Source organism: Typopeltis vanoorti, chromosome 1, assembly GCF_054136105.1.
Source record: "Typopeltis vanoorti isolate ZY-2024b chromosome 1, IOZ_Tvanoo_1.0, whole genome shotgun sequence".
Lineage (NCBI taxonomy): Eukaryota > Metazoa > Arthropoda > Arachnida > Uropygi > Thelyphonidae > Typopeltis > Typopeltis vanoorti.
Genome location: NC_143549.1, coordinates 25,084,827 through 25,108,629, shown reverse-complemented (window position 1 = coordinate 25,108,629; position 23,803 = coordinate 25,084,827). Strand labels below are relative to the sequence as shown.

The window sequence follows — 23,803 nt, the reverse complement described above, 5'->3', positions numbered from 1 at the left end:
AACAAGGAGAAACTTTTCATTTTTCATTGTGTCAGTTGCTTTTTCTAAAGCCTCAAAAAATTCCTCCACTTCTACCTTAGTAGAACCTTCTGTGGGACCATAGGCACAAATAAGTCACATTGTCCAGTTCCCCATTCTCATATTTGCCCAAATTACTCTACTTGAGACTGACTGCCATTCAAGAAGATTAGCCTCGTATTTTGTGTTGAATACTATGGCTACTCCTTCTTTTCCTTGATTGTCATTGCCTGAATATAACATTTTGTATTTATTGCTCAGAAAGATCTCACCAGTTTTGGTCTTTTTTTGTTTCAGCCACCCCTATTATTATCGATCTGGTACTTATCTAATTCCTCAGCTAGCTCCATTTCTTTGCCATTCAGGCTTCTTACGTTGATAGTACCGATCCTTAACTCTGGTGATGTTGAGTTGGGGTTTGTTTTCAGATTTGTTCCAGTAGCTGACTTTTCGCTGTTCGCCCTGGTTCCCTGGCGAAAACAACGGGGGCCTTGTTTAACCGGGCGACGCCCCAGCCTGCATGAAATTTTGTCATGTTGTACCATCATTTTTTATTTTGGTTTAACCAATAAGAATACAATTTGGTCGGCTAAATCCCAAATTGCCAGCCCATCCTCGTTCGTTCAGTATCAAAGTAGATACCCAACTGGGTGCACCACGAGAAGGTGAGGATTCGACATTAGGTCAGAAGCCCTGGTCGGTTCTCCACATTCCTTTAAAGGCTATGTGGAGGTCTCCTCTTAGTTATACAGCTTTGACCCTTAAGCACCCCATATATATATATATATATATATATATATATATATATATATATAAAGATAAGCCAAAATTTGAAACGATTTTACGTCAAATTTTTTGTCTTACCAGCCCAGAACTCAGGGCGTTTGGGTGCCATAGGTGCCAGAGAGGTAGAGCCCCCCCTAGTGTGTATATATATATATATATATATAATTGATAAAAATGAAAAAAAAAAAAATCCTTAGGCCACTCATGGTGTACAAATGTACTATTAGTTTACTAATAACCTTTAGTGGGAAAACCACATAAAAAAATAAATTAAGAAAAAAAAAGAAACAGATAACAGAGTTTTTGATGGCAGGGGATTTTTTTTTTTATCTGAAGTCAGGTCAGTAGTGTTAATGGTTGACCTGATTAGTGCACCTTTAGAATACTATGTAGATTATAACATGCCTCGTTTCTTTGTAACATATGTGTATACTCCAGACGATCACCTTGATATGGAGGTCAAAATAATCTCTAATTATTTTGGAAACTTGGTTTTTTTTTTTTTTTTTTTCATTTCACAAATGGACAAATTGGCCAGAGAACACATGCAATTTACAGACAAAAATACTACTGGTTGTAGATGGCATTAAGCAATGATGATAATGTTATTTATTTTCATGGTATTGATGACAACACAGAATGATAAGAAAGTAATATTTATTAACTTATTTGCTGATATTTCACTGACCAGGTTTACTATGGACAGAAAGGAAGAACTGTTGACATCTGCCTTGGTGAACATAAATAATACATCTGACACTATCGTTATAGCAAGTTGGATGTAGCAGACCATACCTTGGATATCAAGGCATGATCTGCTACATCTATCACACAAGATCAATTGGAAGAAAACAAAAGTGCTAAACAGAGGTCATTTTTGGAATCAACAGAAGCTTTATAACATACTCCAAACCTCAACAAGTATGGCTGTATAAATTTACTGAAAATCTGGGAAACAGTCATTTTAGGATATAATTAATATTTTTCTCTTTTTCCAACATAGATGGTGCCTAATTAGGACTTTAGATCCTTGTTGGTTACAATTTTATTAAACTAGACTCACTATTATACTAAACTGTTTCGTGTACTGTGACAAACTGTTTTTGTGCTCTTAAGATGCCGGATATAATACCAGCAAATAAGTTAACAAATATTATTTTCTTATCATTCCGTGTTGCCATCAATACCGTGAAAATAAATAACATGCACTGTGAACACATAAGCCTTTCCATGCGTTGATGATATCATCGTGTAGATAGAGATTTAAGTATGGAGACGGTGAGTTCAGTGTAGTGGACTAGTGTGCTCTCCCACAATGAGTTCTTGGAGGTGTCGCGTAATAGTAATTTGTTTGGTTCATAAAGGCATTATTTCTGTGTCCCTCTTTGCCTTCCTTGGAACACAGTGTTGAATCGAATAACTATATCAATAGTGGAACGAATAGAATTCTTTAACAAAAGTTAATATTTCATTGTTTAGTTACATCGAAAGTTTACCATATCTTTGACATTTTTAATTTTTTATGCGAACAGAAAACTGTACCGGAATAGGTGCTTACCTCTTTGACCCTGTTCAGAGGTATATCAAAAAATATTCTTCCCTGTTTGACTCTTGCCTCGGTTTTTAATTTTTCTTCGCATTCTTCCTTTGCGGTTGATTCAAATCCTGTAACAACGGTTGCTTCTATTGTGCATGACTCTGCAAGGGTAATATTTTTTAACTTACAAATATTTTGATCCAAATCGATGTAAGCTACCGCCATTTCACTAGTTACAAACCTGTAAATAAAACAGAAAGCTAGTTCAGTTTCCCCGAATAAAACCTATCAGAACATATACAAAATTTCATTTCTATCTACCGAAGCGCCCTCTAACCTGCCTTACATCTCAACATGGCGCTATGCCTGTCACGTTGAAAAGAGTTACTGTGGCTGTTTTTGCCATATACTGTATATTGACATGTTATACTGCGTATGTGTTGCTAGTGAAAAATTCTTTGAAAACGAAGAAGACGACACAGCGGGTATGGTCCTTGCCTGGTAAGAGCGATATTGAAATTTATCGTTAGCCCTCTAGTGTTAAAAAGAAATGTCTCAGATACTTGTCAAACCGGCTTGACGTAGCTTTGTGTATTCTGAATAACGTAAACTTAATGCGTGACTTCATTCTCGATATGAGAAATCCACGTGTTTAATTTTACTTTCAGTGCTTTCTAAAGTTGTTAGTTCATAATACTGTATTGAAAGCATTTCTGATATTTTGATACGAAAAACAAAAATTCAATGAGCGCAATTTTTATGTGACGGTGCTTTTATAAGAATGAAATTGTAGGCTATATGGCACACAGTCCTACAATCAACCTTACATTTTATATTTTAATTTGATTTCATATGTTCACAATCAAATTCATATTACTCAAACATTAAAGATTAGCAGTATGTAATTTGAATATTATTATTATATGGGCATATCCATGGAGTCGAAGACTCATCATGAGAGATCCAAACTATCCATGCAATATCTATCATATCTCTTCTTGAACGTACTGACAGACGAAACATTCACAACTGAGTCAGGAAACACATTCCATTTATTCACCACTCTCCAAGCAAAAAAACCTGGTCTGTGCACCCTGTTAACCACATTCTTAATTTTCAGGGATGACCTCTTGTTCTTCCACCATGAGCCAACTGTTGAAATATATTCTATGCATTAATCCTATAAAATCCTTTTAGTAACTTAAATGTTTCTATCATATCCTCTCTTCTCTACCTCAACCAACTTATGCAACCCGCAAACGCACAATCTATAAATGTAAGAGAATTCCTTACATCACTCACCAACTTGGTCACTTGCCTTGGAATCTTTTCTACCAATTCTTCATCTCCAAGAAATCCAGGTGATCAGGCCTGACCACAGTAATCCAAGTGTGAGCATATTAGTGCATTATAAAGAGGAATAATAACTTCTTTATCTTTGTGTGTTAATCTTCAATAACCATGTAATCCTATGAGCTACCATGGGCACCTTAGCAATATGCCCCTGAACTTCAATTCACTGTCCACCAACATCTCCCAAGTCCCTAGCATCATCAGTTTCCTGGAGTACATTTCCATCAGTGGGGTATGAGTTTGTAATCTTTTAATCCTAAAATGCATAACTTTACACTTTTACAGTTTTTCTGTGCGGTATTCTGCCAAATATCTTGTGTTCATTTGACAGAATGTAGATCAACTATTTAGACTTACCTGCTGGTTGGAATTCATTATAAGGTTTAATGGAATAAAAACAGCACAAATAAATAATTTAACACATGTTTAATCAATCCTATATTTCATCTCAGTCACTGAGATATTGTCAGGAAAACAATATTAAAATTGTAAAAAACACCCAAAAATGCACACAACAATAAGTGGAAAAAATTAGACCGAAAGCCTAATGAGGGATGCCCTCTATTGGTGCTGTTGGATGTAAGGCCTAAGAATTAAAGTTTCTGAAATCTTTTGAGATTTATCAGGTTAGTTTTTCAAATCTTCTGCTGATCTAAGAGTCTTTCAAATTCATATTTGTTGTAGTGAAGCATAGTAGTTTTTTTCCCCATGTGATTCTGTGCAAGATATTCAAGGCATGGTTAGCTAGACGTGTCCATACTTATGGCAACAGATGTATTTTTTTATGTTCTTCTAAGCAGATGTCCTAGTTTGACCATAATATGGTCATGCATCATGAAACAATTATCCATTTGTTTTGAACTTTTTTTTTAGTTCCAAGATTGCATTTTGAAGTTTTTCAGTTGCTAATCTAGGTCAGAGGGAGCATACTCATTATTACAGTATCATCTGCATATAGGGTGGTTGTATCAGCTACATGAACTGTGTATCAGCTACATGAACAGCGAATACCATAGGAATCCTGTTAGAAAGTTAAATATGTGATACGAGGAACCTCTTGGTAGGTGTATGATCAAATCACTACAACACAGAGCCAGAATTCTTCAGCTTGATGTAAATAAAATATTTTATTTGCTGTTTTACATACTTTTTAACCTGTATGTTCATGATATTGGAGAAGATTTAAATGAGAATATTCTGTCGTTTGCAAAGTAGAGATGAGCTATGAGGAGTAGAACAGATGCATATTATGGCCTTACAAGAAGACTAGAGACATGGGCATGAGAGTAAATGGGCATGAGAATGGGAATAACAATTCAATGTTGCAAAATGTCATCATCATCATCAAATTCCTGCCATGTACCCTTAAGGGGTGTAAAGGATATGATAGTACTACATGAAAAAAATTACATAATTACTAACTTCCTATCTACAATTTTCCTCCAAATCAGTCTGTTACTTGTCAAGACTCCAACATTATCAGATCTTATATTTCTGTCATCTAAGGCACTTTGTACTGTATTAATCCACCTATATCTTGGTCTTCCTCTGGGTCGTTTTGCTGCCAACCTGGTAGAGAACACTTGTTTTGCTAATCTTTCTTTGCCCATTCTGTTTAAGTGACCATACCACCTGAGATTAGCTCTGCTAACGTATTCCTGAATGCTGACAATGTCAAGTTCTTTCCTAATATCCTCATTTTTAATATGATATTGCCATTCATGCTATCTGTTCACTCCCCTAATCTTTCTCAGGACTCTCATATCTGCAGTGTCTTTGGTCAAGTGTTTTACTTCTGACCCAGCTCTCAGATCCATAAGTTAAAACTGGTTTGAACACTGTCTTGTATACAGCTAATTTAGTGTTCCGACTAATTTCTCTCTTATTCCATATGAATTTATTCAATTGACTTCCCACCATACCAACTTTGCTGATTCTGTTGTCTGTTTCTATATTTAATTTACCATCTTCACTAAAAATCGTGCCTAAGTAGCTGAAATGTTTTACTTGTTCCACAGGTTTTCCATTCACAACACAGTTGACATTTTCAATGATTCTGCCCATTTTCATTGTCTTTGTGTTTTTATTGCTGACCTTCATACCATATCTATTACAACAGCAATTGAATTTAGTCAGAGAATCTTGCAGACTTTTAGCGGATTTCTTTAGAAGTATAACATCATCTGCATAAAGCAAGGCGCTGACATTAACATCTCCAATTTTGATATCAGGTTTAATACCACTTTCCTTCATAATGTAATCCATACAGATAATGAATAACAGAGGTGATAATTTACATCCTTGTCTGACACCAGATTTAACATTAAACCATCTCCCTGTACTTCCTTCAATTCTAACTGCTGACTTACAACTCAAATAAAGACTAAGTATTGCTTAATATAATGATCCACTGACACCATACAACTGTAGCGTTTTGAATAGCTTCTCTCTTGACACCTTTTCATATGTTTTTCCAGATCTGCAAAACTTAAATACAGATCTTTGTTATATTCCCATGACTTTTCAACTATTTGTCATAAAGTGAATATCTGATCCTGACAGCCTTTATTTGACCTGAATCCAGCTTGTTCTTCACCAAGCTTCTCTTCTACAATTCTTCTCAACCGTTTCTCAAGTATACTGGCATAAATCTCACCAGGAACACTCAGTAGAGAAATACCTCTGTAATTCTCACAATCAGTTTTATTTCCCTTTTTATGTATGGGTACTATGAGAGCTCTACTCCAATCATCTGGAATTCGTCCTTCTGTCCAGGCCCTCTGAACTATGCATTGTAGCCACTGTAAAACCTTTATACCAACATACTTCAGCATTTCTGGTCGAATATCATCTACTCCTGCTGCCTTTCCACATTTCAAGCCTTTGATGGCTTTTTCTACTTCAAGTATGGATATGTATTCCTGACTGCATGCCTGGTCAGTGTTTTTTATCACTGTGCTGTCATCACTGCTAGTTTCATTTAGAAAATTTTTCGAAGTAATTACTCCATACTTCAAGGATATCTTTTTCTCCAGTTTTCATATCACCTTTATCATCTCTAATTCCTTTTACAGCACTTTTTCCTCCATTTCTGAGCTTCTTCAACAATCTCCAGAATATCTTGCTACCTTCTTGATATTTATTTTCTATGTTCTTACCGAAGTCTTCCCATGACTTTTGTTTAGTTTTACACAGTGTTTAGCTTTCTTACATTTGTCCTTGTATTCTCTAACAGCACAAGCTGACTTATTTGCCAGGAACTTTTGATATGCTTTCTTCTTTTTCCTTCACTGCCTCTTTAACATCCTATGTCCAACAGGGAGTTCTGATTTTTCTATCCTTGCAGACAACCTCACCACATGCCTCTCTGGCAGAATCAGTCAATGCTTTCTTCAGAGCTTGCCACTGAATCTCCAAGGTCTGATTCCTGTTCTGAAACTCTTTCATTTTTTCTTGAATAATGTTTGTGTATTTTAGTCTACAGTTCACATCTGATAGCTGCTCAACTTTTGTTCGTTTTAAAACTTTCTTACATGTTTTTCTTTTCAATATGAAATTCAATTTTATCTTGCTTAAGACTAATTGGTGATCACTTCCAATTTCAAATCCTCTGTACACTCTAGTGTCCTGGACCAGAGAGAAAACATCACTATCAACAATAATATAGTCAATGAGACTTTTCTTATTCCTGGCCTCTTCTCTCCATGTGAATTTGTGCACATTTTTATGTTGGAACGTGGTGTTAGTAATAACCAGTCCATGTCCTGAGCAGAAATCCAACAAGTATTTGCCATTATTATTATTATCATTATTATCTCTGATCCATCTAGCCAATATACTATCCATTCCTATCCTCTGTGTTTTGTACACCAACTTATCATGTGGTAATCAGTGCTTTTGCAAAGTCCAAGAATATCACTATATATGATTCTCCCTTATCCAACACACTCGTCATGTTATTATAAAACATCAGCAGATTGCTCTAACAAGACCTGCCCTTTACAAACCCATGCTGACTGTCATTGAGAATCTTATGTTTGTTAACCCAATCGTGTATTTTATTTTTTAACCAATTTTTTCCAACACTTTGATCACAACTGCAGACACATAGACTAGTCTAAAATTGGAAATCATGCTTGTGGAGAGGTATTATTTTGCCTTCTTTCCATGACTTCGGAACTTTACCCACTGCAAGACTCTCATTAAATAACCAGGACAAAAGAATGGCTAACATGTGGTGATATGTCATTCATTCCCACATCCTTAATAACATCTAACCTGAGAAACACTTGATACACCTCGGATTCTTTCACCTTTAATTCTTCTAATTCCTGCTTCCCTTCTACTTGTTGCACAGTATCATTCATAGCACTATGATATACACTGATTACGTATTTGTTAAATGATTCCACTATATCATTTACTATGGTTGCTCTGCTACCATAACTATCCAGAATCATCTACCTGCCATAATTATTTTTCCTGTTGCTTGCCACATAGCAGAAAAAATCCCTCAGATTAGCTTTGACCTGACTGGCAAATCTCCTCTCATATTCTACTTTTTCTTTTCTAACGTGCATGTCACTTTTCTTTCCTGCACTTTATATTCTTCATGTATTTGTTCACTGTAAACTGTCTTGTACTTCCTCCGTAATAACTTCTTTTGTAACACTGCTTGCTTGATTTCACCATTCATCCATCTCACTCCTACTCTATTCATTCATTTAACTCTTGGTATACAGTTATGCAGTGTTTGTGTTAGATACTGCCTTATCATTTCCCATGCACTGTCAGCATCTTTTCTAGACAATTCATCAACCCAATGTATTGATGCTAGTTGACTACAGAGCTTCTGATAATCACTCACCTTATAGTTCCACATATAGCCCTTCTTGATAATGACTTTTTTTTCTATTTGGCTACCTTCCAAACAATACCTCATGATCAATTTCACCAACAAGTGGCAATGTTGATGCCTCATTCACAACCACATCCTGTTAGGATATCATCAAATCTAACACTGATAAACCTCGTGTTGCTTCCATCACATTCTGCTTCAGATAGTTATCCCATAGAAATTCAACAAATTCACTCTACTTGTTACTCTACACTATTTCTTCTTCCCAATCTACATTCCTATAATTAAAATCTCCCATTAGGATCATCTTCCTTTTACTTGCCCAACTAATTTGTTTAAACATTTCACAATGAATACTTTCACATTTCCTGGCCTATAACAGCATGCTATTAGATATACTATTCTACTGATCTCAACTTCACACCAAACAGCTTCAAAGTCTTCTGTACTACTTTTTCACTTCAACTCTTTTCCTCTGGAAAGGACACAATTCCTCTGCTACCATTAACAATACTCTCCCCCCCTCCTCTCTTCATCTTTCTATCTTTTCAAAAAAAATTTTATATCCTACCATTTCAAGTCCTGACAGTGTATAATCCTCAGTCAACCAAGTTTCATGTATGCCAATTATTTTGGGGCATACTGATTCAATTAATGATGCTACAAACTCAGTCCTCAGCCCCTTTATTTCTGATACTCTATACATTAGTATACAAGCATAACAATTCTCCACTCTTTGAGGCCATCCCATCAAAACAGTCACTCTTTATTTTCATTTATATTATCATCCCTAGTATTTTGTATTGCATCACTTTGCTCTGCTATAATTATTTCCTCACCTTTGTATTCATCCTCTTACCATCTTTCACAACCTACTTATCAACCTCTCCAACTAATTTCATATGGATCCTGTTCACTCTTATTAAATAACAGTTGCTCCAAATGATCGACATCAAATCCATTCAAATGCATTCCATCATCTTTGAACCATTCTAACTTCTCTTCGAATTCATTCCATACATTCATAAATTGAACACTCTCTGTCTGACACAATTTAGCCATTTTGTAATTCATTATCGTTGCTCTCTCCTTCTCAGTTTGCTACTGTCATATCTGGACAACAAACTAACCACTTACCCAATGACACTATTATTCTTCACTTCCTGCAACAACTTCTTAAAATCTCTTTCCACACTCTTTGTCTTACTATTCAAGTTGTTTGTGCCCACCACTAATTCTGATGCCCGTTCCTTCCTTCTATGCAAAGTATTTGGTATTCATTTTATTTACATCCTGTAAAACATGTCTTTTGCACTTTATCAGTTATACTCTTCTTTAAACATTCAATTTCCTCCTCCATACATTTAACTTGACTCTTAATTTTCATTAACTCTTGCCTAAGTTCTTCCACATCACTTCTATTATTACCGTCGTAAGCACTCTCATCCATTTTCTGATTATTCCTATTAATGCCATTCTCATTCTTGGAATGTCCCAGCCTTTCATTGCACTTCTCACATTCTTAATACAGAATGTGAGAAGTGCATTCCATCTAATACTCCATAAATCTTTAACATTTTTGGACACATACATGAAACAATTGTTGCATCTTATCCACTGCAAAAAAACGTCCAGGGAAAAAGTTGATCTGCAAGTTGAAACCTTTTGCACTGCTGGTGTATACTACTTCACTGCCACTGCCATCATTTTTGTAACGTAATGAGCACTTCCACATTAATCATAATAAAAACTAAAGCAAACACTTTTAGAACTATGGTACCACATGACTTCACATTACTTGCCTTAGTATCCCATAATGCAAAACACATCTCCTTGCAGACATTTATAAAACAAATTTATTTATTTATTCGTATGGCATGAATATCAAAACATGCAGTACAATACACTTTAATAACATGTAAAATTAAAAGTCAAAAGTCATTTTAAAAACCAATAAAATTAAAAGGTTACATCCATATTGGTCAGATAGTTCATAGCTTCAGGTGTAGCGCTTAAAAAGTCCAATTTGTCTCCTGAATATGCTCTGAGATAACACTGAGTCACAATATGGTTCACAGTTTGTCTCTGAGCTCCACAATCACAATGCGGGGATGGTCGTTTACCCCATTTAAAAAGCATGTCCGCACATACACCATGACCAGTTCGTATTCTATTAAGCTGAGTCCAGGTTTTCGTGGGAGGTGTGAGCAAGCATCAAAACTTTATTGTAATTCATTGAGAGAAAATTTTGTGATGTCATCTGTATGGCTCTCCCACTGTTCTTGCCACTTTTGCTTCAAGTCAAAGTTAGAATGTAGTAGTAGTTGGGCTAATTGAAGTGGTGGATGTCTTGATCTCAATCGTCATGTATTGGTAGGGCTGTGTTCTCCAAGATTTTCTTATACTCATGTAAGAGAGCCTTAGTCCTGCGCAGATTCAGTGGAACAATGTTACTAAGAGCTGGAAGCCAGTGTGTGGGCATTGATTTAATTGCCAGAAATCAGTCTCATTGTATTATTTAGTTGGCTATCAACAAGTTTAACATGTCTGCTATTTAGCCACACTGGTGAGGAATATTCGGCAACAGAGAAAACTAGACCAAGAGCAGTAGTCCGCAGATTATCGACTGTTGCTCCCCATGTCGTGCCTATTAGTTTTTGTATTATGTTGTTATGGGTTCTTAACTTAGCAGAAATGTTTGTTAGGTGTTGCTTGTAAGAGAGCATGCAGTTCAGGGTAATGCCCAAGTACTTTGGAAACTTATTGTGTGTTAGTAAACATCCTTCAAAGAAGATATGTAAAGTGACATCTGCCATGTGATTATTAAGGTGAAAGCTTGATGCTTCTGTTTTGTCTGGATTGAGCTGGAGCCTTCATTTTTTATAATGTTCACCTATAGTTTTCAGATCTTTTGTAAGTACATCTTCAGCCTGACTCATGTTTTTGTGTCGAATGGCAATTACAGTGTCATCAGCATAACAGAACTTGCGTGAGATGGTAGCAGGCAAGTTATATGTGTATATCATAAAGTAAGGGTGCCAATACTGACCCTCGTGGAAGACCATTATTAAGTTTTCGTTGTCGGGACATTTTATTTCCTAATATAACTTGAAAGAAACGTTCAGTGAGCATGGAGGAAATTAAGTGTGCAGTCCGTTTACATGGGACAATGCTAAGAAATTTGTATATAAGACCTTCATGCCATACTGTATCATAGGCTGCTGTTAGGTCCAAGAAGACAGCTGATGTTTTTTCTTGCTTCTGAAATCCAGCGTCTATGTATGATGTTAAAGTGAGCACTTGATCACAGCAACCACGTTTTTCTCTAAAACCAGCTTGCTCAATCGGGACATGCTGCATAATTGGTGTGGACAAGCTGTTGTACAGAAGGCGCTCTAACATTTTATAGGTGCAACTCAATAAAGCAATAGATCTGTAACTTTTTGCCTCCTGGGGTAGTTTTCCAGGTTTAAGAATAGCAACTATTTTTGACTTCTTAAACTGGCTGGGTAGTCGGCCAGTCAATAATATATCAGAAAAGAATTCACAGAGCCATTTTATAGTATTTGACCCGCAATTAATCAGAAATTCAGGATGGACACCGTCGAAGCCTGGGGCCTTGCCTGCTTTGATATCTTTTATGATAGCTTTTACTTCATCTATAGTGAAGATTGAGGCATATTGTGAGAAAGCAGGGGCATTTATTTTTAAAGCTCTAAGTTCTTTCTTAACTTTCTTGGTATGTTCACGACGGTCCCTAGGTGCTCTTGACATATTAACGATTTGATTAGCTATTTTTTGATTAGGGAGATGATTGTGCTTTTTCTTTTAGGTAGATTAGTTGTGGATAGTTGTTGGAGAAGATTCCAAGCTTTTCTACTGGATCGTTTGAAGTCAAGGTTTTCAACCATATCAATCCATTTTGTTTTTCGAGATGAGTTCAGGCTATGTAGTAATTCATCTGCTATTTAATATGAGTTATAAAACAAATATAACTCGTAGATAGAAGCTTATGACTTCACATCATAAGTTATATTTTTATTGAAGCTAATGGCTTCACATCACTTGCCTAGTCCTGAGTTGCCCAGTCCTGAAAATAGTTCAGGCACAAACTTGTTTGTTTACACTTGGATAAAGAATTAAACCAAGTATATAATTTCTTGGTATCTTTAATTTATACTATCACCAACTGAAAAAACTTCCAACAAGAGCAATTTAATAATAAGGTGTAACTCATGTATGAAAATATGACTTCTGCTTTACTTCAACCTTGGTATCACCTCTGGGCCTTGCTCCCACTGACGAGACCTCAATAAATGTCGAAACCGGTCTGGGTAGTGACTCTTCCCATAATGCACAGTATTATACATGTTTGCGAGGAGATGTGCTTTGCATTATGGAACACTAAGGCAAGTAATGTGAAGTCATTAGCTTTTTTATACAAGTTGCCCCAGTCCTGAAAATAATTCAGGCACAAACTTGTTTGCTTACACTTCCATAAAGGATTAAAATATTAAACCAAGTATATAATTTGATTGCATAAAGATTACTTATTAAGAGATTTACCTATATGTCTAAAAAAAAAGCTCTGAAATAATATATGCATTATTTTATAAAGATTACTTATTAAGAGATTTACCTATATGTCTAAAAAAAAGCTCTGAAATAATATATGCATTATTTTATAAAGATTACTTATTAAGAGATTTACCTATATGCCTATATACATTTAGGCATATAGGTAATGTTACCCATGTGAAACATGGGCAACAACAAAAACATTTCCCCCTGCTTTCTCTATCAAGGCCATTTAGCATTCTGAGGTTCTTTATATGTTAAGTACTGTTATGCATGAAGGAAAGGACTGTTGTCACCTGGTGACCCAATTGGTCCTTTTCTTTTCAGTCTAAGGAAACCTATCCACTACTAGAGGGTACATTCAGTACCCCCACTAATAGTATGGTGTTAACAAAAACTTTGCAAAATAGAGCTGGAACTCTCTATTCAGCCACACTAGTCTCTCTATTCAGCCACACTAGTCTCTCCACTGAAATCAATCACATTCGTGACACTTTTTCACACAGTGATTTCCTTGACAAAATCAACAGTGCTCTCTGCTCAAACTCCAATCCCCCCCCCCCTCTCTCTCTATCATTGCCATTTTCTACATCCAGAGCACCTCAGGAAAACGCTACTCTAGAAGAACACAAACTATGCATAACAGCCTTATTCCAGAGTGGCAGATCATGTCATTGATGCAGATCACCACATTCAATGGGGAAAAAAATCTCCCTATTATACAGAAGCAGATAAAAATCAGATAAACTATTTCTGGAATCTGCCACGGCACTACAACATTCTCCAAACTGAAACAAATTTTAATGGATTACTGAAAATTTGGAAGTCCATCATTTTAAAACCCTCAGTAAGATTTCATTACCTCAAACCATAGAAGTTGCCAGTCAGGACTGTAGGAGATCAAGTTACCTTTTATAACTAGTGTTTTTGCCTTCCTGCTAATGTATCTGTGTGCTTGGTATATTTCTATGTGCCAATGAGAATGCTTTAATGACCAAGGTGAAATATTGGCTTAATAATCTAATTAGTTATACAAATTCTTGTTCTTTTTTAGCCTATTTCCATCCACTGCTGTATATCGGCCTCTCTTTTAACTTTCCAGTTCTGTCTGTTTTTAGCAAGTGTCTGCCATCTCATGTCATATCTTTGTAGATCATCCTTCTATCTTGTTCTTTAATGACCTTTCTTTCTCTTTCCTTATCCATTCAATACTTAGTTTTGTCCACCTTTTGCCTGGCAGTCTACTGAAATGGCTAGCCCATCGCCACAGTTATGTGTAGCACTTTACAATAGCTTCTACTCCAGTCATCTCTCTCAATTCTAGTATTCCTTATTCTATTCCTTTTTGTTATGTGGAGAATTCTTCTCTCCAAGCCTCTTTGGGCAACATGCAACCTGTCTTCCTGTTTTTTTTAGTTGTCCATGTTTCACTTCCATAGGTGGTAGGAGTTTATGTGTATATATTGGCCAGTATGTGTCGGTTTCTGGTAAACCATGAAGGAAAGATTGCCAGAAGGAAGACATGTGACAAGTGTATCTAGAAACTCAATTGTGAACTGTATGCGTTTGTGTTGTTTGTTTAGGTGGCAGCCATGGGACTAGATCGCGAAAACATCATCAACATATCTAAGCCAGACTTTGGCACTAGCCAATCAATGACACAATCCTTCTTTTACAGAACAAATTCCCTCCAGATATCACAGTGCTCTTTACACATGTATTGCATTCGGGTTATTTTGTATGGCAAAATGCTTTCTACCTACAAAAAGAAGGCACAGCCATGGGCTTGCCATTATCCCCCCCCCCCCATTGCTAACTTTTATATGGAACATTTTGAACAACTTGCTCTAGGTTCTTCTCCTTTAAAACTGAAAGTCTGGCTTAGATACGTTGATGATGTTTTTGCGATCTGGTCCCATGGCCGCCAGACACTAGACACATTCCTTAGCCACCTAAACAAACAACACAAACGCAACGCATACAGTTCACAATTTAGATTGAAAAATAGAACACACTTCCGTTTCTAGATGCATTTGTCACACGTCTTCCTTCTGACAATCTTTCCTTCACGGTTTACCGGAAACCGATACGTACTGGCCAATATATACACATAAACTCCTACCACCACCACCCAACACAAAAACTAGATGTCATTAATACTCTAAAAACAGGGCTCTGAAGATCTGCTCCAGTGAACAAGCACTGAAAGATGAATTTAAAGTTATCAGCAATACTTTTCAAAAAAATGGTTACAGCCAAAACACTATTAACAAAATTCTCTACAAGACCTCAATAAAAAACATAGACAAACTAAACTACAATAAAACTATAGCCATTCCTTACATTAAAGGGATATCAGATAAAATAAATAGAACACTACAAAAATGCAACCTCAAAGCCACCTTTAAACCTCCTGCAAAATTAAAAAGCTTATTCAACTCATCCAAAGACCTACCCTGGAGTATAACCGTATTTATTGCAATTGTAACATACCACATATAGTCACCTCCCTGGAGGTGACTAATAATAATAATAATAATAATAATAATAGGAGAAACAGGATGCACAATTCCTATCAGACAAAAAGAACATAAACGACATATCAAATATAATAATCATGGTGAAGCTGGCCTTTCGGATCATGCCCTTGAATACCTTACATAGAATTGACTGGAAAAGCACTAGTTGTCTACATCACACCAAAACATGGTACTAACGTAAATTTAAGGAAGCCTGTGAGATTATTACCAACTACCCCAATCTGAACAATAATGATGGTCTAAAAATCTCAAACATATGGAAGGCATATATTCGACCCACGGAACCTTCCTCTCTAAGAGCAACTATAAACAGGACTGTAGAAAATCCAGGATCCTAAATCAAAAATAACAATTGTAATGCTAAAAGCAGGATATCATTGTTACTATCTGCAAGAAAGAATGTTTATTCATGTTATCAGAAATAGAATTTAGCTTGATGTAGTTTATAAATAATTATTATTATTATTTTTTTTTCACTAGAAGTCATGCCAGTAGAATAACTTTTGATCAATTCATTGTTTCTCTAGCTTACTGTATGTAATGTAACTTAGCTTGTCCTGTATATTTGTATATGCTTCAGATGCTGATCTTAATATGAAGAGCGAAACATTGGGATGTTAAAAGAGTTATTTATAACACGGTTGTAAAGTCCATAATTTCTAAAATGAATGCTGATCACCATGTAACACTAAAAGAAAGGATCTCCTTGCCTTATTCCTCTTTTCTAAATGAATTATCTGTAAATGTTTTTTTTTCTAAACATTAACAAGAGTCTTAAAGATTATGTTTCATCAATATTTTATTGTCGACATTCTGTGATTCGTTGGACTCTGTAGAGGATATGTAATTAATAAAAGAATTTATTATTGCTTTAATACTAGATGTAACAGTGGATGGGTGGTTTTGTGAACTTTGCATTGACTGCTTGGGGAAAAAAAGACCTGGGTTCAAACTCTGTTTCTGATGAGAGAAACTTTGTGGGATTATCCAGTGATCACAAGTATGGTGACAAATAGCTACCACTTTTGGAAAGGGCAAGCAGTTATTCATGAAAATTCCATCAATGATGTATAAAGTATTCAACTCACAAGTTAACAATTGCAAGTTTTGTATAATTAAAGGAAAGGGAAAAAAAATTCCATTTTGAATAAAAATTATATGGAATCATTTGGTATATCTTTTTAAACTAGCATTTTTAAACGGTTATACATCTTGAATTTGGATTAAATCTAATGCCAGAATTTGAAAACTTCTTAAATCTGTATTGTGTAAAAATAACAGACTTGGCTCTTCTAAATTTTATTTTTGATTTTAAGTAGAAGATGAAGAAGAAGAGTGGAATCCATGGGGAGAGGAATTTGAACATGAACAGCAGCACCAACAAAATTCGTTAGCACACAAAACTCATGTTAGATGGTGGAATAATCGCAGTTTAGACTATGGCAAACAGTTTCATCGACCTAGAATGGAAGATTCCACAACAAAAGTGGATAATCAGATGTATACTTTTAGTGTGGAAATATGGGGTAAAGCAGCAATTGGTAGGTATTTCTTAAACTTCAGTTAATTTTCACACTTTCAATTTTTAATTATTATTTACTTTTATTATCTCTATTTTCAGCTATGTGATAATTATATATTGACTGTGTGCATTGAATATGGCTTTAAATCTATCATATTTGCAATTATTATTATTGTTGTTATTATTATTATTATTAGGGCACCTCCATGGTGTCTGAAGACTCATTGCTGGAGACACAATTTATCATACCCCTCCTTGAATCCATTAACAGATAAAGCACTCACAACTGACTCTGGTAATCCATTCCACTCATTCACAACTCTCCAAGCAAAAATATTTAGTCCTCACACCCCTACTAACCACGTTTTTATTCAATTTTCAAGGATGATTCCTTGTTCTGGCCCTCCAGCTAATTGCTGAAACATTTCTCCTGCATCAATCCTATAAAACCCTTTAAGCAATTTAAAATGTTTCCATCATATCCCCTCTTTTTCTTCTATCAGCAATCACACACCCTCATTCTATCTTCATAGGGAATATTCCATAGAACACGCACCACCTTGGTTACTTGCCTCTGAATCTTCTTCACCACTTTCTCAAGAAACCTGGATACCAGACTTAAGCACAGTAATTCAGATCAAGGCCTTATAAAGAGGAATAACAGTTTTCTTATCTCTACTTGTTAATGTGTTTTTCAATAGCCAAATAATCTTATGGGCCACCTTAGCAACTTTAGCAATATGTCCTCTAAACTTTAACTCTCTGTCTACCACCACCACCACCCTTAAATCTCTAGCGTCATCTGTTTCCTGGAGTACAGTGACATCAGTGATACACAGCCTGTAATCTATTTATCCCCAAATGCATAACTTTACATTTCTCCACATTAAACTGACACCTATTTCTTTTGCCTATGCTGACAGCCTATTTAAATCATCCTGCAAGTTCTCCACATTGCCTTGATTAACTATTACTCTACCTAATTTTGCATCATCCACAAACAACTGAATATTTCCTTTCAGATTAATTCCTATATCATTTATGTACAAATTAAACAGCAATGGTCCCATCATTGAACTTTGTGGCACACCATTAATCAGCTGTTTTTGTCTCGATTCTGTCCTTCGTGTACCACTTTTTGATATTTGTCCAGCAGCCACTCTCTTATCCACTTAACTAGTGTCATATCCATTCCCATTTGTTCTAATTTGCATAGCAGAGCATTAAACAAAATTGGTTGTGGTACTGTCAGATATCTTTGCAAAATCCAGTTGAGTCATTGTGTAGCCATTTCTTTTATCCAGCTCTGCTGTTACTCTATTGTAAAAAGTTAATAAATTACTAAGGCATGACTTACCCTTCACAAAGCTATGTTGTACCCCTCATACAGTATCATATTTTTATTTACTCATTCTTGAATTCTCTTTTTGACCAATTTTTCCAGTACTTTTACCATGCCTGAGATACTGATTGGTCTATAATTTACTATTGCAGTCTTAGAACCTCACTTATGCAAAGGAATTATTTTATCCTCTTTTTATTCCCTTGGAACTCTACTAGAGCTGAGACTTAAATTAAACAACCTAGTCAGAGGCATTGCAGTTCCCTTGCACATTCTCAAGAAACCCGAGCTGATATTTCATCTAATCTCACAGCTGCATTTACATTCATTTATTTATTTAGCGTTTGACTAAGAAGAATACATGCATTTACTACCCCCCCCCCCACACACACACAAGACAACAAAAAATGCATAAAAGACTACAATAGTGTAAAGTGACACTGTAGTCATATATACATATAAAAATATACAAATAAGCATAAAATTAAAATTGAATGTCTAAGTTCGACAACCAGTCAACAGCATCAGTGGAAACTGTTATAAAGTCAGATACTGGTCCCTTGAAGACTCTGTGAGGACAGTCAAATGTGATATATCCTCAAATTGGTTATCCTCACCACAGTCACAAGATGAATTTGGTCTTATTCCCCAAGTAAATAAGGAAGCCCCACACCTACCATGGTTGATGTGAACTCTATTTAGGGAGGCCCATATTTTTCGAGGTAGGTCGAACCTTGATGGAGAGCTGTTTGGGCTAAAGACAGTCTGCCAGATTACTGGGGCTTTAGCAGTCATAACTTAAGCCTCTGTATGCCTACCAACTGTATGCTTTGGTAGGCATACAGTTGGGTGTCATAACTTAAGCCTCTGGGATGTAAAGCTGTCAATATCAGAGTGTGTAGAAAGCAGTGGGTTCTGGCAAATTTTGTTATATTCACGAATCAGGTTGTCTTGGCATCGTAGTTGTGGCAGTTGTATATGGCTCAGAACTGGTAGCCAATATGATGGAGTAGTCTTTATTGTTTCAGAAATGATATGCATTGTCTGATTCAATGTAGTACCAATTAATTTAATATGTGCACTGTTCAGCCAGACAGCCGAGCAGTATTCAGCACTTGAGTAGACGAGACCCAGAGCAGATGTCCTTAATGTGGGAGCACAAGCCCCCCCCACATTGTTCCAGCAAGTTTATGCAGTTTATGTTATTTCTAGTTCTGAGTTTGGCAGCAGTATTGGAGAGATGTCTATTAAAGAAGAGGGTTCTGTCCAGATACTTTGGATTAAAATTGTGCAGTAGTATGTTCCTATTTAGTGGCATTCTTAAGATATCTTGTGCCGTGCTATTGTTTAATTGGAAACAGCACATTTCAGTATTGGTAGTGCTTGGAATAAGATGCCACTTCTCAAAAAGTGGTTTTGTTATTTTTATATATTTTTTTTATATTCCCTCTTTTTTTTATATATATATATATAGTATATTAACTATTTAGTCTACCAGCTGTGCCTTTGTTAATAATTATACTATATACTTATGAGGTGATTTATTATATGAATCTCTTTTACTAACAATTATTTTTATTTTGACTCCGAGTGTCCCTATATGTTATTGTATTGCACAAAAGTTCACTCCAATTGGTGCAATGACTTTAACTCTCTCTTTCAGAATCCAACTAATCATTGACTCAAAACCAAGTACAAAATAAACACATTTAATAAAACTAAAACAATAAATATACACTTCTAGCAATAATACACAACTATAACTACAGATTATATGGATCCAAGGCCTTATTTAAAAATATAAACTTACTCTTAAGACTAAACACGTTTTCTTTCACAATCACACAAAAATGTTCATAGTCTTTTTCTCTTTCTGTTAAGGCTCTTTTCCAGAAGTTATACAGCTCTGTACTTCATTTTCAGGATCCTTTTCATCAATCAATGTAAAACACATAAAAGTCTTCTTGACTAAATCTTGTTTCCTTTTAGTAGCAATACTCATCAGATCAGGCATCCTTAATACCTATAAATCTTCTTAATCAATATATTTTCTAAACATTCACTTTCAGGCATCCTTAATACTTATAGAACTTCTTTATCAATATTTTCTCTTAAGAAAAACATTCACTTTAGAATGTAAGCAACAAGTTCTTCTTTCATTCACAATACTAAATGACAGTCTTAACTTTTTCCACTTTAAACAAACTTACAGTTTCAAGATTCCCTTTTATTCATTACTTATTCCTCCTTGAAACCTATTATTTCCACTATTCCTTTTTCGGAATACACTATAAAATTTCTTCCGACTGCCACACACAAAAAAAATCAAGTTCCTTCCAACTTGAATATTTTCCGGCCAGTGTTCTAAAAACTTCTGAACGCTCTCTTGTTTACAAGCGTTACTTGGATACGCAACGCTTTCCTTGTCAGCTGTCAATCACACATCAAATCCTCTCCGGGAGCATGCGCACTCCACAAAAGTCAGAAACTACGCACTGCAATAAAATGGCTGACTCGCTGTATCCATTAGCGCTAAGAGAAAGTCTTTCACAAAACACAAAATTCAACAATTTTAAACCACAACAAACTTTCTTATAAGTAACACAAATATTTAGTTTAGTAAGTACATCAATATTTTTTTACTTCTTTACATGTTACTTCTAATATAACATTTTCATAACGAGCACATCACAAGTGCAGACACTGCGTGTATGAAAACAAAACTAACAAGCATAATTAATACGTAAAAATATTCAGAATTTTTAATATGATTATTTTTACATCAGTTTCATTTTTCTGTAAAAAAAATTTTTTTTTTTTTAAAAAAAAATTTTTAAATATTTAACCTATATCTAAACAAACTTTTAATGTTTATTTCTAGATCTTAAAATATAACGTGATTCTTGCTGATCATTATGTATACCTTCTGAATCACTAGTTTCAGAATCATCTGACGCTAGAGATAATTCTGAATTTTCTTCTTCTAAATTAGTATACTTACAAATTTCATTTTTATACCTTTCAAATATTTCATTTAAACTACTTGAATTATGTCCTAAATCTACAGAATCATCACTATCAGAATCAATTTCTACGGGTTTTTGAGATTCTACAAGTTTCTGGGATTCCTTATCCTTACTAACTAAATTTGAGGTATCTTTAACTTCCCTTTTCTTATTTAATCCTATGTTTATCAACCTATGAAATTCTGCTATACTTTCATCAATGTTAGAGTCAATTTGATTATCATCATTCCTACATTGTACATCATCTGAAACATGTGTCTTGGGATTTCTAAATTTTCTTGCATTATGGTTCATTTTACCAAAATTTAATTTTTTCTTTCGCTGCATATTTGAATTATGAGTATTAAATCTATTCCCTTTCCTATCATTTAACCTTGAATAAGATTCACAATTAGTATTAGGAAAACTACATTCATCCTTCAATATTTGATTCATATTGTCACCTAAAGTAACTAAATTTTTATTTCCCAAAAAGTACCTTTTTAATCTATCAGAGTGTACATTTAAAATTTTACTAGGATTATTGACATCTTGAATCCTAAAATTTACAGGAGAAAAATTGTCTAAAATTCTAAATGGACCTAAGGCTTTCCTTCCTAATTTCCCAACTCTTTTAATACTAGATTTATCATCTAACAATACTAAATCACCTGGTACAAAAGACTTATACTTTCTAAAACGATTTATATACTGTCTAGTTTTCTGAGAACTTATTTCCTTATTCACTTTATGAATAACATGAATTTTATACTTTTCCTCATCTTGATTAAATTGGTTATTCCTAGACAAATCATCAATATCAGATTCTAGAGATCTAGATAAGTAATCAGCAACTATATTTCTTTTTCCTGGAATATAAGTCACATCAATATTATATTCCTGCAGTTCCAGTGCCCACCTAATTATACGTTGATTTTTATCCTTCATAGTACTTAGGAATGACAGAGGCTGGTGATCAGATCTTATTTGAATAGGTTGTCCTAACAATAAGTATCTAAATTTTCTCAATGGAAAAATTATTGCTAGTGCTTCCTTCTCTATGGTTGAATAATTCAACTCTGGACCTGATAATTTTCTGCTTATAAAAGCTATTGGCTTAAAATCTTCTCCTTCCTTTTGTTCTAGTACAGCAGCAATGCAATCATTTGAAGCATCAGCAGAAAGATAAAATACTTCACCAAACTTAGGATAAATGAGGACTGGAGCTTTAGTCAATGCCAGTTTTAGTTTGTCAAATGCTTCTTGTTGAGCTTCACCCCATTTGAATTTAAAACCTTTCCTTGTCAAGCACACTATGGGTCTTAATAGTTGTGAACAATTTGGAATAAATTTCCTATAGAAATTTAACATGCCAATAAATCTGCGAACTTGTCTAACTGTTTTAGGAGGTTTAGCTGATAATATGCCTTCTACATTTAACTGAGTTGGCATAAATTCTCTTGCTATTTATTTTATGACCTAAATACTCAACTTCTTTTAAGAAAAATTGGCATTTTGAACACTTTAAAGATAGATTTGCCTCATCTAATCTCTTTAAGACATTCCATAGGATTTTACAATGGTTATCTATATCCTTTGAATAAATTAGAAGATCATCCTGAAAACAGATGACTCCATTTCCCAATATATCTGATAAGACAGAATTCATTAAAGACTGGAATGACATAGCAGAATTTCTTGCACCTTGTGGTAATCTACATAATTGATATTTCTGCCATCTGGTAGTAAATGCGAAGTATTTTCTGTCTTCCTTCTTCAAAGGAATTTGAAAGTAGCCAGAGTTTAAATCCAGCTTTGTAAAATATTGTGCTCCTTCCAAGCATATCAATAATTCCTCAATTTTACACAGAGGGAAATCAGTAGGTTTTGTAACCTTATTGATGGCTCTCAAGTCTAAAACAAATCTCAGGCTTCCATTTGGCTTTTCAATTAAGATGAATGGACTGTTCCACTGAGAATTTGACTTCTCAATTATTCCTGCCCTTTCATATTCCTGTAGTAGTTTCTGGCAACGCTCCATATATTTCAGTGGAGTCTGATATTGTCTAATATAAATAGGAGATTGAGTACAAATCTGTACTGAATGTTCTACTGCATTAGTGCAAGACATTGAAACAATATCTTCTGTGAAAACACCAGAGAAAAATTCAAAGGCAGATTTAAAAAATTTCAGAATTCTATCCCTTTCTTCACTAGTAATTGCTGATTTCATTGAACTCTGCACCAAATTCTCCTTAAATTCT

General features: G+C 34.9%; 2 protein-coding genes across 6 annotated transcripts in view; one reads left to right on the top strand and one right to left on the bottom strand.

Annotated features, from left to right (window-relative positions):
• The window catches only part of LOC150109844 (tRNA (guanine(6)-N(2))-methyltransferase THUMP3-like), a 149,690-nt gene extending 146,883 nt beyond the window's left edge, over positions 1 to 2,807 (bottom strand). Inside the window, exons 1-2 of one of the 2 annotated variants that reach the window (XM_090396940.1) lie at positions 2,688 to 2,807; positions 2,363 to 2,582 (exon numbers count right to left, since the gene is read on the bottom strand). In XM_090396940.1, coding sequence (XP_090253066.1) covers positions 2,363 to 2,582; positions 2,688 to 2,689 — 222 coding nt within the window. In that variant the 5' untranslated portion in view covers positions 2,690 to 2,807. Of the gene's footprint in view, positions 1 to 2,362; positions 2,613 to 2,687 lie in introns of those variants that run through there. The other variant, XM_090396948.1, reaches the window with a different exon arrangement.
• Positions 2,702 to 23,803, top strand: part of LOC150109843 (ribitol-5-phosphate xylosyltransferase 1-like) — a 114,348-nt gene continuing 93,246 nt past the window's right edge. For 3 of the 4 annotated variants that reach the window (XM_090396927.1, XM_090396920.1, XM_090396905.1), the window contains exons 1-2: positions 2,702 to 2,842; positions 16,987 to 17,211. In XM_090396927.1, the coding sequence (XP_090253053.1) occupies positions 2,704 to 2,842; positions 16,987 to 17,211 (364 nt within the window). In that variant the 5' untranslated portion in view covers positions 2,702 to 2,703. The remainder of the gene's footprint in view (positions 2,843 to 16,986; positions 17,212 to 23,803) is intronic. The other variant, XM_090396912.1, reaches the window with a different exon arrangement.